Source organism: Poeciliopsis prolifica, unplaced genomic scaffold (genome assembly GCF_027474105.1).
Source record: "Poeciliopsis prolifica strain line A6 unplaced genomic scaffold, Auburn_PproV2 SCAFFOLD009, whole genome shotgun sequence".
NCBI lineage: Eukaryota > Metazoa > Chordata > Actinopteri > Cyprinodontiformes > Poeciliidae > Poeciliopsis > Poeciliopsis prolifica.
Window position 1 is genome coordinate 5,281,571 of NW_026562384.1, and position 15,334 is coordinate 5,296,904.

Below are 15,334 nucleotides of genomic sequence, written 5' to 3' on the forward strand. Positions count from 1 at the left end.
TCCCCCACCCCTCCTTCTGTTCTGACTCATTATAAGTAAGCCCCAGAGCCATTTTGTTTTTTTTTTTTTTTTGGTTGATTTTTTTTTTTTTCCAATAATCGTCTCCCTATCCTCCGCTGCCTTTTAGAACGAGTGACACACAGCAGGACGAGGGGTCATTTTCATTTTTGTCATCCCTCTTTGCTTTTTGAATGCCTCTGACAAGTTTATACCCAAACCCACCATGGACTGGAGGTACGGGGGGAAGTCTCTGACAAGAAATGAGTGGGGGGGGGGAAAGATGCCAAATCTGTCCACGGAAGAGACGTCAAGGGTCCAGATTGAGAGAACATGATGGAGAAGCTGTAGCTGTCCTTGAGGGCTGAATCTAACAGGTATTAGATGTGATTCTTTTTCACACCAGCCCTTTCGGACAGCCTCGAATCCCCAATCAGATCAGAATATCGTCCACACTTTATCATCCTGCACCTTAGCCATTTGAATTATACTTTCACGGTCTGATGTCTCGGCAACAAAGACATGAACACACCACAGCATCACCACCGCCACCACCTGTCGCGAAATTCCCACAATCATTCAGCAGCAGCATTCCCCCTTGAACTGTCGTTGGTGCACGGGACTGCCTCATTAAGGAAGGCGTCTTCGCATCCTGGTTCAGCCTCACTTCTGGCATATAAAAGGCTGAAGGTTGGCATGGAGTTGTCACTGAGGCATCACCCAGAGAAGATGGAGACTTACATTTTCCACAAGGTTTGTAGGGAATTCAGTCTCCTTTTTTTTCTGTGCAGCAGTCAAGCATTAAAGCTTGGTCTTTCTTTTACAGGTAGAAACCCCTAATCTGCAAAAAGGCAGAGGTGACTATCAGTCATTCGCTTTATGTGCTGATTCGTCCGTCTAACCTTTGCGGCCAATTTCTTTGGAAGCTTTTGTTTTTCGATTACCAATTTCTCTCAAAGAACTACAATGTAAGGAGGATATAAGAACCAAATTCAAATAACGTCACAAGTTGTCCAGCTATAGGTGTTCTTTAATTAAGTCACAAGGAGCATATGCAGTAATAAGTCCTGTCTTTGAGAAAGAAACTGCTTGACGTTTAGAGCTCCTTTTTTCATCCTGTTAGTGATTAACAAAGTAAAGCAAGGACATTTTATTTATATAACTCTTTACATGAATTAGAAGGAAATGCAAACAAAACAATAAACTAAAGAAAAAAGCAAAAAGAGCAAAAAGCAACAAAAAAGTAGGTGTAAAACTAAATGTCGGTTCTCCATGTTTGACTCTATAAAGTAGATGGTACTAAATATTGATCTCAAGTAAACAAATTCTTTAAACTAAAGTAGGTGTTATTAAATTAGCTGTCTCCGTGCGCATGTCCTTTCCCTCTCTGACATTTCCAATCCACATGTCAAACTCCAGCCCACTAGGCATGAAGAGTCCAACTTTGCTGTAACACAAGTCAGCCTTCCTGTTATCTGCAAAAATCTGTCTCTCAGCAAAAATAAACAAAAAACATGTCTGTTGATGTTTTAGAAAACAAAACCCTTTAAAATCATCTCCTCCAGCTCGGTGTTTTCTCTGATTCCATATCAAGTATCTCACTGACACTGAAAACTGTTAACTTTGATTATCCCTCCACCCCCTCAATAACTTCCACACCCACAATACTCTTGGCAGAGCAACTTGGTAAGGCTATTATCCTCAGCTGCATCTATGAAAGTGGAAATAGGTTAAAGACTCTCTCTATAAAGCCCTATGAGGGTTTTCAAATTGGAAAGTGTGGTATGCGAGAGTAGCAAGGGAATGTCTGTCAACGAGGCAGTATCACACACCGAGTGCAGACACGCAGGCAGCCTCACTTGTCGGAGGGTATCTCCCGGAAGTGGAGAGCGCGACTTCACAAAAAATGTGACTGAGTCAAAGATGGGAAGAAAAAAACATGGCAGAAAAATAGATACGTGACAGCGAATGACTGACAGCGAAGAGTAAGCTAATTACATGCAGCATAGACATTTAAAACGAAAAGAAATATCACAGTCAACTGTCTTTTAACATCGTCGTGTGCTGAATATAACATCTTTGTTAACTTTTCTGGTTATTTTTAGAGAAGCAACAATATGAAAAGATTATATTAGATGGTTAATTAATCAGGCCGTTTACTCCAGTGGCGAGTCAGTGGTGTGCTGATTAACAGACGTGCTGTTCATAGATTTCCAAATGTAATTTAGAAAAAGAAGGTTGCCAAAATAAGACTAAGGGGATTGTTTCATTTTCACACCATGACTCTGTAGAAATATTTCAGGAAAGCTAGAATCGTTGCTCTTTCAAGTGAGGGAAGACATCAGCAGCTGTTATTCATCCAGCTGAAAGACAGTGTGCAGCAAGAGGAAGGTCGGAGGGCAACGATGCATCTCTATGTCTCACGCAGCCACATAAAATGCTGGTCATTCTAACACTTTGCCTGGCTTCTCATATCTAAAGCAAAGGTACAACAAAATGTTTTTGCAGTTTTTACAATTATGCTAACTGTAAAGCCTTAAAGTGGGACAAATCTTATGAATACAGATAAGTGGCAAGAATTAAAAAAAAAAAAGAAAAGTCTATTTTTTTTGTCTTGCAGAGCTTAGACTTGGAGCTATTGTTAGACTGGCATAATGACACACATCATCACCCAGAGGAGAAAAACATCCCCACTGAATCCAGAGTTTCAGGCATTAGACAATGTGCTGCTGCTCATTTGAAACGCCGTCACATGGGTTCGAAGGTGGCCTTGCATCCGTCTGGCTTTTCAGATCAAAACGATCAGAAGTGAGTTTCGAAAGTGCTAAAATATTGATCTTGAGCATGAATGTGAATGCTGCATCGGTGAAGCATCCCTTCTTCGTGCACGTCATACAAGATCCCTGATTTGCATTGTGTTTCTTTGTTTTCTTTCGCACCAAAAAGTGGAATAATTTTTTAAAAAAATCATTGAACTGATCAGCCTTTTTCTGGTTGAAATTTTGACTTTTTTGAAAAAATTATTTGTTTATTTTTTAAAGAAGACCAGAAAATGCTATGAGTCATTTAGTAGTGATAGCACTTTTAGTCCAACAGAGGGTCTGAGACATTATTCTGCATCAAATATTTCTATATATAAAACTTCTATGCCGTTATGCATATAACTTAAGAAATTATCATGATAATTGTGTTTCGTAAGTCATGTTAAATGATGTATGCACAGATAGTGGTATTGGTACATATTTCTGGATTTGTTGTAGCTTTTTAAAACCCAGAAGTTAACAAGAGTGAATCAGAGAACTTATTTGCGGATGATACTGATATATTAGTCACACATTTGTAAACGTGAGTTTGGTGAAAATTATGGTGCTCTTTGAGCCCCCTACTGGTGTGGCGGCGCACAGCAGTTTATGCCGTGGACCTGTTTAGGCTATAAACATGAAGCCACAAGGTAAAGTGTAATTGTCTGCAAGGCTGGTAGAATTTCAAATGTCATCTATTATGGAGTTGTATTTAGCAGTCACACATGCGTTGAAAAAAAAAACGGACTTTGTAGTTATTTAAGGTTTTTATGTGCGGATTTTCTGACGCATTGATATTTGTGAAACTCAAAATATTGTGAAAAAAACAGTTTAATTGCTTTTGGTTGTTTTTTTTTATGCACAACAAATTTAAACTTGATGCATTTTATGAACAGAAAAAAAAATCTGGTCAGTAGTGATTCGACTATTCCATCGGATCAGCTAAAAACTAGGCAAATTCGGATTTCCAACTGAGATATTTTCTCAAATAAATAAAACAAAATGTTCGCAGCTGTAAAAATAAAAAATAAAACAACAATATGACTTTACATGTCAGAAGTGTTCCTCCACCGACGCGCTCCAGCATTTAAACACCCACTAAGCGCAAACGGGCTGGAATCACGCAGTGTGTGTGTGTGTGTGATGGTGGGGGGTGGGGGGAGAAAAAATAATAAGTCCCCACGCAACAGTTCCTGAGACAACGGAACCGACGGTCGCTTTGCAGTACGTCTGAAACACAAGTGATTACAGCACGTCTCCATCTCCGCAGACTTCCAGATGCTGCAACACTATCGGATGGGGGAGCAATTAGTGTGTGTGTGTGTGTGTGCCTGCGTGCGTGTGTGTGTGTGTGTGTGTGTGTGTGTGTGTGTGTGTGTGTGTGTGCGTGTGTGTGTGTGCGTGTGTGTGTGTGTGTGTGAAGGGGGTTGGGGGGTGGAGGAGATACTTCAACCAGTTTCCGCTGATCGATTACTTACAGGCGTATGTCATGGAGAAGCTATTTCCCATTATGACCATATCCACATGCGACACCAGTTTGGGGATGTCCTGGTGGTGAGAGAGGGCGAAGCGAAACACCTCATATTCGTGCGAGACGTTGGGGAACAATCCTCCTGTTGAGCAGCAGACAGCCCCGGAGTTGATGGACAGAGGCAAGTCAGGTTAGAAACACGAGAGAAGACACACACAAAGTTGCCACTTTCTTTTCCCTCCCTGTCAAAAGGTGCAAAGCCATCCTCACCTATGTTGATGTTACTTGGGAAACTTGAGCCCGAACCCAAGCATATCCCCAGTAAACTGGTGTAGAGCAAGGTGAGGCTTCGCTGCATATTTCCGTTTGCATTGGCGAAGGGAAAAAGAGCCGAAATCCACGCATAGGTTTGTCCGTGTTTGTGTCCGTCCGCTTCTTCTTCCAGCAGCCTCCGGTCACAGGAGCGTCCGCGCTGACGAGCGATTCAGCAGCGACACAATGAGCGCAATGGCGAGGAGAAAAGAGAGTAGAGCAGAGAGGAGAGGAGAGGAGAGGAGGCACCTTTCTCTCTCCCTGCTGATGCTCTCCTGTCCTTGGTTGCCGCCGCGCACGAAACGGAGAATGACTTCAGCGAGAGACGCGCTGGAAAAGAAAGGAAGGAAGAAGGAAAAGGAAAATCCCGTTTGAGGAGAAAAACTGTTGATTCTCCAAAGCCATTAGGCAATCCAACCCTCCCTCCCACCCCCTCTCTGTCAAATTAAGCAGGTCAGTTGTTGCGCGCTGGAAAGAAGGAAGGAAAGAAAAAGAAAGAAATCTCTCGCGTATGTATGGACACAAGTACAACAGGCAGTAATAGCGCGTCTCCTGAAAGGATGTGAAAGATCGAGTCGCCGTCGTCTGGAAAAGAATAAAAGGCTGTTTCACCCAGGAGACAAAAGGCACAATATCTCACCCGATTCTCACTTTCAGAGAAGGAAAATTGACGTTTTCTCACTCATTACACGTCCAATGACCTGCGTGACGAGTATTTCTTGCAGTGTGCGTCCTCGAAGTGCACACGAGGTCCCTGAGGGGCGCACGGCTCTCCGTGCAGACTCCAGTCCCTTCGTTTTCACCGCGCTGTAAAAAGTTTGGTCGATGGACAGAATGTGTCACCTCTCCTGCACACTGATCTTTTTTTATTATTATTATCATTCGTAGGATGGGTTGGGGTTATGCTGTTTTTGTAAAGATGTGTTAAAACAAACAAACAAACAATAAGCTAAGGAAATTCGTTGTGATTATTAGTTTCAAAATATTTCTGTTATGACTTTTGACACACACACGCACACACACACTCCACACATCTTCACTTTGTGAATTCCCAAACTCTTCACTGCGCCTTGTTTCATATTCCTCTCAAGGTTGCAGTAATTTCATGTTTTTCCATCACATTTTTTTCTTCCACTCAACTTCCCAAGAAGTGCCAGCTTTTATTTTATTTTTTTAGGAATGTCCGTGAGTTATTTCTTTTCTAAAGTGGTCTTCTTACGTCATAATCTGATTTGCAGCGAAAAGTCATTTTTGTCCCTCGTTAACTTTTATGAAATTGACAGTGATTTTCAATCTTCCCGAGATGCAGCTAACGTCTCCATGTGTCATCATCACTCATAAGTAAGGGAAAACATACACTCAGTGCCTATTTTAGTGCACACACCTGTTCACCTGCTCATCAGCTCCGTTGAGACAATCACATGGCAGATGACAATGCACTCCAGTGCCCTCCACAATCACCAGAACGCAATCCAAAACGGCATGTTTGGGACGAACTTGATTATCTTCGCTGTGCAGCCAAAAAATATGTTAGTGAAATTTTGACATCTTGTTGAATCTACTCAGTTCAAAAGACAAAAGGTGACCCAGCCCTTAGCATGCTGTACCCAAAGAAGTGGCTGCTGTAAAGTAATTTCTATGTGCATTAAGCATTAATAAAATTCAGCAGTGGTAATTATCTAATAATTTGATTTCTGAGATTATTCTGAGAGTGTAAGGAGACATGCGGCAAAGGTCGACAGGTCTGGACTCAAACCCGCGATGGCCATGTCAAGAACTGAGGCCTCCACACTTCGGCGCCACCGTGCCCAAATAATCCAACTTTTAATTCAAATACTTATTATAGTGTGTGAAAAACATCTCACAGCAAAACCATTGGTGATGCAATTGTCATAATCACCATAAAACCGACTTAGCTAGTTTTAAAGAGTCCAAGAAGTTTTAAGAGTCAAATATCTCTAAAACTCCCCGTCTCAAAAACTGGTTTTCTTGACGACAACCAGTTTTAACAGTTTTGAGCACATTTGCACCAGGTGTGTTAGTAAACACACTTATTAGAGCTGCACGTTAATAAAGATATTAGTGTGCAGCTGCATTTCTAAAATAAGGAAATCTAAAAGTTTGGTGTTGCAGCCACAGAAAAACAACAACAACAAAAACAACGGTTTTAGTTTTCGAATGCACATTTTCAAGAAATTAAATTTATGTACATAAATGTTCCAAGTATATATATATATATATATATATATATATATATATATAATATATTATATATATATATATATATATATATATATAATATATATATATAGATATATAATATTATATATATATATATATATTTTTATATATATATATATATTTATATATATATATATATATATATATATAATATATTATAGTATATATTTTTTTTTTTTTTTTTTTTTCAGCATATACTTTTATAAAAAATGTTTTTCAGTCAGATGTACATTATGGTTTTAGACTTCAAAATACACTTGTAACAAAAGACCTGATTACTTACAATAAAAATGTTACAAAATGGCTGCATATTTACTCAGTTTCGTACATTGTTGAAAGTAATTACAGCAGAAGCACCATAAGTTCTTCCTGGCGCCTCAACCTCTCAGATCCATATGCTCCCTCCTGCCTCATCACTTTCTGCCTTAAATCTTCATCGTGACTCGACAGAGCAATCTTCATTTGCAATATTGTTATTGTAACTTAACAAGAGGACTCACAAGTCATAAATTAAATCGGCAGCACGCAATCCTCAACAAAAAGAGTTCAATTGGGAGAAACAAAACAAAACAAAACAAAAAAGCTCTCCCACACAGACAGGCTCTATCTAAGCTTCCAGATATGTGATGTGTTGCTTTGTTATGTCCTTGATTTCAGTCAGGAGTCTGAAACTCAGCATCTTCACCTCAGCAGCCTCAGATTCACCATCGATACAGAGCATAGTATATCCCAATCCTTCCCTTCCAATCATGACCCTAATTTTACTTTGTTATTAGCTCCATGTCCTCTTTAGGGATATGATGAAGTGCGATTTACTCTCAATATAATCAGATGTGATTTTTGAACCTTGATTTTATTTTGCAATCGGTAGATTAAACAGTACAGAATACAAGAAAATGAATAAAATGTTCATATTTTAACCTCCTTTTGAATGCAGCATCTGCATTCCTACTCGCTTAGGAGAACCAACAAAGGGTTGAAGACAAAATAGTCTTTCTGTGCTGGGCAATAACTACAGTGTGAATAAAAAAACATTAGTAAATATTACCTAAATTTGCTTGCTACCTCAATATCTGCTGATTAAGCGTTGGACATGTTTCTTTTTAGAAACTAAAAAGTTGTTTGACGTTAATATTTACAGAGTAGAAAACTAAATCGTGTGCAAACGAATGCTGTCATTGGAATGATTTGTTTAAATAAATTGCCCTGGCTTACCGCAAAAAACCCACATTTTTAAGAATGTGAAATGGGGATTCTTTGCTTCTTGTGCTCCCGCTCACGCAGCGCAGGACTGGCCAGCCTCTGATAAGATGAGTTATGATGGAGACTGGCAGCTGGTGCCCATGGTTCCCTGGAAAAGAGCGACGATCCCATGTTTGCAGACTGAATTAACCAACACAGCTCATATTCACATGAGGCTGAGTGATAACGCCACTATGCTGTGATGCTGTAGCGCATGTTTGCAAAAATAAAGAGGCAAATCTTGCCCCTGGCACAGTTGGGAACAGGATCTATCACACCATGTAAGAGTACATTGTTAAATTAAAATCTCTTTCCTCCCCTCATTGTTTCCATAGCTCAAGCAGGCAGTAACACATTTCTCCCAGAAAATGAAATTTGGAAGATTAGAAGCTTATGCCGAATTAGATTTGCAGCGTTTCCAGTTGAAAAGAAACGTAACAACTTTGACTGATTACCTCTGGCAATCCAGTTGGAGGTTATCTAATTTATGAGTGATGGATGTTCTATAGATACTGTCGCAATGGTCCATTTTTCTTGCTTTTGTTCAAAATGATGAAGGGTAACTTTCATTATTTATTTTTCTTTAGTCTTTTCTCATTTCATTCTTTGAGCTCAAAAAGACATTTGATTTTCCGTTCTGTTTGATTGCATGTGTCAAGTTGCCTGTAGTTACAGTATTCATCCGTCAATCCGTCCGTTGTCTATACTCGCCTGTCTAATTATTGAACTGTTAGAGGCATAAAAGTGATCAACAGTGAAACTCAGGAGATTGGAAATGCACGTTTTAATCCCAAAGACGTCTGTGTCACAGATCATAATGTGAGAGACTGTCTTTGGGTTTTTAATAGAAGTTCATGTGACGACCGTAATGAGGGCAATCTGTCAAAATCTGCTCGCCTCACTCCTGTTTGAGCGGATGACAAGAGAAAAAAAAGAAAAGCTCCTCTGAATATAACTGCCTTAAATGAGATACGCTCAATTGATTGGTATCTATAAGTGGAAACAAAACCACGAGTTGTATTCACATGCTGGATCTGATGGAATGGCACCTAATTTCTTTCATCAAGATTCCCAAAACTGTGGTAAATTTTGTCAAGAAATAATATAGACGAAAACAGAATTACGTTGAGAAAATAAGTAGACAGGCTTGAAAAAAATCATTTATACTCCACGATTTTCAGCTTAATTCAGTAAAAACTCTGTAAAGAGCTGTGAGGTTTTGTTGTATGATAATATTAAACAAACAGAATCACAGACACTAAGGAACTCAGCTTTCAGGTCAGAGACAAAGTTGTGAGGTCTCAAGCAGGGTTAGATCATGAAATATTGATGAAGCATTGTGGTACAAAAATGCTTTTTTTTAAGCAATGACAGGAAAATGGATAGAGCTCAAATCAGAGCAAAAGAGTTAAGACTCGGTTGGTGGTTCACCTTCCAGCAACACTAAAGACACAGCCAGATATCCAATGGTTTAGATCAAATGTAAGAATGGCCCAGTCAAAGCCTGGAAAAACAAAATATGGAAAAGGTTGCAGCAAAGATCGCAAAGTAGGATTTACATTCGCTCCCTACCCAATATAACAGAGCATGGGCAATTTTAGTAAGAGGAATTAGTGGAAAAGCCTCTCACTAGACATGCAAAGCTTGTAGATATATATATATTTAAAAGATTTCCAGCTGTTATTAGAGCACAATGTGGTCCTGGGTGAATACAAATGCATGGCATACTTTTCTGATTTTTATTATAAAACTCTTAGAAAACTACATCTTTTCTTCTCATACAAAAATTATGAGTGGCTCTGTTTTGGAAATTCCCAGTAAAATACATTGAAAAGTTGCATTCTTGCAACTGTGACAATATGCACACAGCTTTTAGGGTTGATGAATAATTTTATAAGACAGTGCAAAGCTGGGGGAAAAAACATCAAATGAAAGAGGCGGCAGCGCTGAAACACTTAATTATAACAAGAGCAAAGAAAAAATGTAAAGCACTGTCGAAGAACGATATCCATACTCTAAAATATCTCTGAAAGGGAACACGTTAAGGAGGCTCAGTATATATATACAAAGCAAAAGAAAAACTAACTGAACAGTCCTGGGAGGAAATATAATTGGAAGTGGAGGAAGGCAAACCTAGAAACTGAATACAGAGCAAAACAAGAGTCAATTAAGGGTATAAAACTTAAAAAGAAAACATTCATTTGAACATAGAAATCTAGAAACCAGCAGGAATGTTTTAACCAATGTTTAAAACACTGCAGGGCCATAAAGTATAATCACAAGGCTAAGTTTCCTCCACTAACAGAGGCCTGTGGGCCCTTTCTTCAATTACTCTACAAGCTCATTCTACTTACACCACTTACCTTAACATGTTAACTCTGTCATACGTTAAAAGTACTGAAATTACTCTTTTCTTTTGTTTCCATGGAAGTTGAATGCAAGATGCAAGCAAAACACCAGATGTCGAGAGCTACAGTCTCCAGAGTGAGACTGGGTTTGAATTTTGATGTTAAATTTGCTAAGAATGAGATGCAGAAAAGCAAATTAAACTCCCAACTAACATGGACATGCTGTAAAGTACAAGTCACAGATTTGCAGCGATCTCTGGGGCTACTGCCATGGTTGCGATTGGATAGACAAGATTGTGGGCTTATCTGAAAACTGAACATATGCAGATCTGGCAACAACGTTTGCAGCTCATTTTTGTTTTTGTTGAGATACTTGAAATATGCCTCTGTGGCTGTTGTTGAACATTCATCTTGGCCCAGCTTGCATCCGTAAAGGCAAGTTTTCAGCACCCTGTCTGGCTTTTAAGAGTCAGGAAGCTTTTAAATGATTATCAAATTCTAAAAATCTGTCCATTTTCAGCCTGAGAGAAAGAGAAGTGACCAGGTGATTTGATTTAAAAGAAAAAAAATTTTCACTGAGTGGATGTACTATATGTTGCATTATACAATCACACACATAAACCTTCTTCAGTGGGGGTGTTGCTACTGATGAAGCAACACTGATAGTTAACTTTTTAAAAAATTAATCTGCCAAACACTTAGAAGCACGAAGGAAGCAAATGTTAAACAGTGTCTACAGTTCCCATTGTTGCTTGAGTTTCTGCCTCTTTTATAGAATAATGTGCCTTGAACAGGAATATGTTCTTCAATATCTTCCTCTGTTGGTTTTGTATTCTACTAAAGTGATAAAATCCTCCTCTCCCTTCCATGTGTTCTCTGCCCTCGGCGGAGTAGCTGCATACAGCAGTGCAGCCATGTAAAGCTAAGACTGTATTAGTACCTCAGCAGTATATAAAAAAACACAAAAGACCAGGAAAAAACCATTTACCCAAGTCAGAGGAGGGGTTTTAATGGACTAAAACATGTGAAAATAACTCACATCCGCTATCTGTAATAAAGCGGTAATCTATTGGCCAGTGACCCGTTTCTTGTCAAATTTCATTAATGAGCTGAGAAGAGAGCAGGGAGCCACTGATCATGTTGGTTTTGAAACCATGTTAATGTGGCTGAGGAACTGGAGTCCCAGGTGGCTGGTGGTGTTTAGTCTGGCTCCATTAATGGATGCTGTTGTTTTTGGCTTACCTGCTTATTTAATTACGTTGGTCGTTGACTGACAAGACAGACAATGTGAAAGTGCACTGGCTTTGAACAAATGCCAGGCATTAGCATAGGATCAATGAGGGGAAGTTTGGCTTTGTCTCATGACTGATTCTTGGTCTCTACCTTAATTGGGATGACTTTCTGACATGTTGCTTAATTACTTGCTCTAATAGATGAGATGCACCAGGTCTGTCTAAAAGAGTAAGTCTACTGTGGGGACATAGAAGTGTAGGAATATTCACTTCCAAGTTGGAGGTCCAAGGAGATAATGTTATTTTACAAGCTTCAGATCAGAAAAGCATTCAAATTTAAAACGCCTATAGAGATTAGATTAATTACAAGTATTTAAATATGTATTTTTTTTTTACCATAGATATGACAGGTAAATAGTTAAACATCTACTGTCTTCTTATTTAACAACGAGTTATTGTTGTGGTACATTACAAATGTCTTAATTTCCCCCATATTGTTTCGAATGTTCATATTATTGGGATTTTATGTGACAAATCAACAGCAAAAAGAGCTTTGTAGCAGAGTTCAAACAAAGCACTAGAATAACACTTTGTTCAAACTCTGATTTTGAACAAAGTTTTCGATTCAGTCGAAATTCAGACCTGAATAAAACTCAGAATCAGTTTACATTGAGGTTTATAGCTGTGACAAAATATAAAAAAGCCAACGGGGTGTAAATGCTTTTACAAAGCATTTGTTTCGACAAAATCACCTCTGAACATTTAAAAATTGGTGGCACATTCCTTCTGTTTACCCAGCGTCAATTTTAATCACCAATTCAAGGTCAGGTTGGGCATATGGGCCAAAATATTTCTTATTTTCAGCCTTGCTTCTATCTAAAGATGCTATTTATGCTTAAAAATACATATTTAACCTGATATCAAATATAGGTGCAAGGCAAAAAGCATTAATCTGCGAGGCTACAAACCGTTTTCCCATGTCTTCACCTTTTATTGCCATTCACGTGCCGCGTCTCTCTTTCTCCAGCTCAGTCGCTCTCACATGGAACCTGCATAATTGCCTCCCCCCCTCGACCGGCTGCAGGGGAAGTGGCGCTCTAACAACGTTACCGTGGTAATACTGATTGATGGAGTCGATACTCGTGTGGTTCCAGAACATCGAGCATCACCGCACACAGACATGACAAATTTCGGAGGGGGAACAAATTATAATGGCCCGCATCATGATTAATCCCCTCTGGGAAAATGGAAATGTTGTGGCTACCTATGAACTTAGCGAGAACGTAGTTGTGCAACATGACTGGACTGATAAGCCGTTGTCTTGGTGCGGGAAGGCCTACAAAGAACTGAGACTGAATAGTTGAAAGGAAATATAGCATGACGCAGGTAGATTTTAAATGGGAAATGTGAAATTAACTCAAATAACGACTCTGCTAAAGAAGGCTTCATCAGTATGTTCTTAAGTGTTTCAACATTCATTTTTTCCTGTCCATATATTATGACTACTTATGGACCCAAAACAGACAATAAACAATTAATCAAGTTGCAAAAGCCTTGATTAATTGGCTTTTAATTATTGTTTTTAAATTGTTTAAATGCAGGCTGCTTTCATAGAGTTTATTCCAAACCGAGGAAAATGCTCACATTGATTGTGGTCTTTGCCACTTAAAGTACTGAAAAAAATAAATGAAAACACGCAATCTCTTGATCCATAATGAGGTCATCAGTAAGTTAATGACAAATACAATTTGTTGTCTATAAATGAATACATTAAATTATTACTGTTGGGGTAAGACTGGCAATACCACATACTCTGAATGAAAATAGGGAGACAGGAATGCAAGTGGTTTTCTTGTGTGAGTGTGAGATCTGTTTTCAGAGAGGATCTTTGTTGGAGTGTGCTTCTTGCATTGGCGACCTGCAGAACTGATGTCAACCAGCTTCATCAGATCACTGAGGGTTTGAAGAGTCGCCGCTGATTCTTCACTCTCTGTTGGATGATTAACCTTGCTGGTGGTCTCCAGCCATCTCTGTGGTTGTTGTTACTGAAATGTAATTCCCAGTGAACGTGTATGTTCACTGATAAGCTGCGGCGTGACCACGAACAGGCCGTTCATGCTTTAAGATCAACCCGTATGGCTGAAGTAAATCTCTGCAAAGAGTGCACCAAAGTGACTCAATAACAGATTGAAAAGATTGCAAGTTATCACAAACATTTGCAGGAAGTCGTTGAACTCTGATTTTGTTTACTCAGATTATCATTGTCTGATATTGACGGGTTTTTTTTTTTTTTGATTGTCTGAAACATTTCAGCAACTAAAAAGCAAACATAGAAGAAACATTTTTTTAAGAAATATAACTGTTTCATTAAAAAAACAGTCATGGTCTGAATAGACATCGCAATAAAAGCATTTGTTTCTTAATTACCTCTGTGATGCCTCACACTGTGCAACAAGCTGAACTATTAGCAGTTTATCAGAAACTATAATAACTGTGTTTTCCTGTTAAGTTTTTACTTGTGAATCAATTTACAGCACCGACGGTTTACAACAAAAAGGTACATGGAAAACAGGTAAACATGCTCTTTTAGCACAACGCCTTTTAACTCAGAGCGCCTTTGTCTTCATACCTGCTTTATTGGATAGCATCCAATAAGAGCAGGAGTACGTTTCAGCCAAATGTGCCTAATTGATCTGCTGTCTCATTGTCTCACTAATCATTTTGAATATCAAGGCCGCCGTCTCCGCATCACTGTTCTGCCTTTGCAAACAGGCCTTTAGGATCAATCAAAACAAATTAGCGTCGTGCACGGCTAATAGGGTCAGCACCAAATGAGATCAGACACACTTTGTAGAGGAGGGAAAGCGGTTGGAGAGGGGATGAGGAAAAATTAACGATGAGCTGCCAATCTCATTGGTCAGTTGATAGGATGAAATTAATAATTTATATAAACACTAATTATTACATTTAAGGACTGCAAGGTTCTATCCCTGTTTCTGGAGGGTGTTCTTTGTGTGAGATTCCTGCAGGAAGCGATTAGCGTGCCAAATTGGGAGCAGATACCAGACGGCCTGCAGTTGAGAACTGCAGGCCGTCTGCCAGGAAGAACAGAAGGTCAAGGGTCATAGTTTATGACCCAGAGACACGGGAACTGTGCTTCAGGCCACAGCTGTTTAAAGACTGGGGAACTTCATTGTGTGTTGGCAGCTGGGTTTGAGACCCCTCTATTGTATTAGAATCTCAGTTTAGTGTATGTATTTGGGATCTTATGTGACAATTCAACAACACAGACCAGCAAAAAAAAAGTGTGAAATGCATTGGTAATTTTGAAATTCTGCAGCAGATTTGCAATTCTACCCTGGAGGTCTACAGGCTTTGATTCATACTATTTCCAGTGGGAAACATGGAGTTCGAAGCTCCATTGGAATCTCAAGGCTTTTGCAACCAGGATTGGCCTGCATTTAACTCCTCTGGTCAGCTTTTCATATCCAATCTGAGGTGAAGCATTCACACAGCATGATGCTACTACTGCCGCAATTTTCGTTCCACTTTACAACCAAGCGCTTTTTTGTCGGTTCATCACATACAAATCTGGTTGAAATGCATTGAACTTCCTGTTTACAAAGTGACCAAAAAAGCTCTTAAGAGGTTAAGGTTGTTGTTACAGGTCACACTGATGAAGGTACTGCT

General features: G+C 39.2%; 1 protein-coding gene across 5 annotated transcripts in view; it reads right to left on the minus strand.

Moving 5' to 3' along the window:
• Positions 1 to 4,942, minus strand: part of gria1a (glutamate receptor, ionotropic, AMPA 1a) — an 84,073-nt gene extending 79,131 nt beyond the window's left edge. For 2 of the 5 annotated variants that reach the window (XM_055033954.1, XM_055033955.1), the window contains exons 1-2: positions 4,540 to 4,940; positions 4,277 to 4,411 (exon numbers count right to left, since the gene is read on the minus strand). In XM_055033954.1, the coding sequence (XP_054889929.1) occupies positions 4,277 to 4,411; positions 4,540 to 4,627 (223 nt within the window). In that variant the 5' untranslated portion in view covers positions 4,628 to 4,940. Of the gene's footprint in view, positions 1 to 4,276; positions 4,412 to 4,539 lie in introns of all 5 variants that reach the window. The other 3 variants (XM_055033957.1, XM_055033956.1, XM_055033953.1) reach the window with 2 other exon arrangements.
• Positions 4,943 to 15,334: the final 10,392 nt, after the last annotated feature.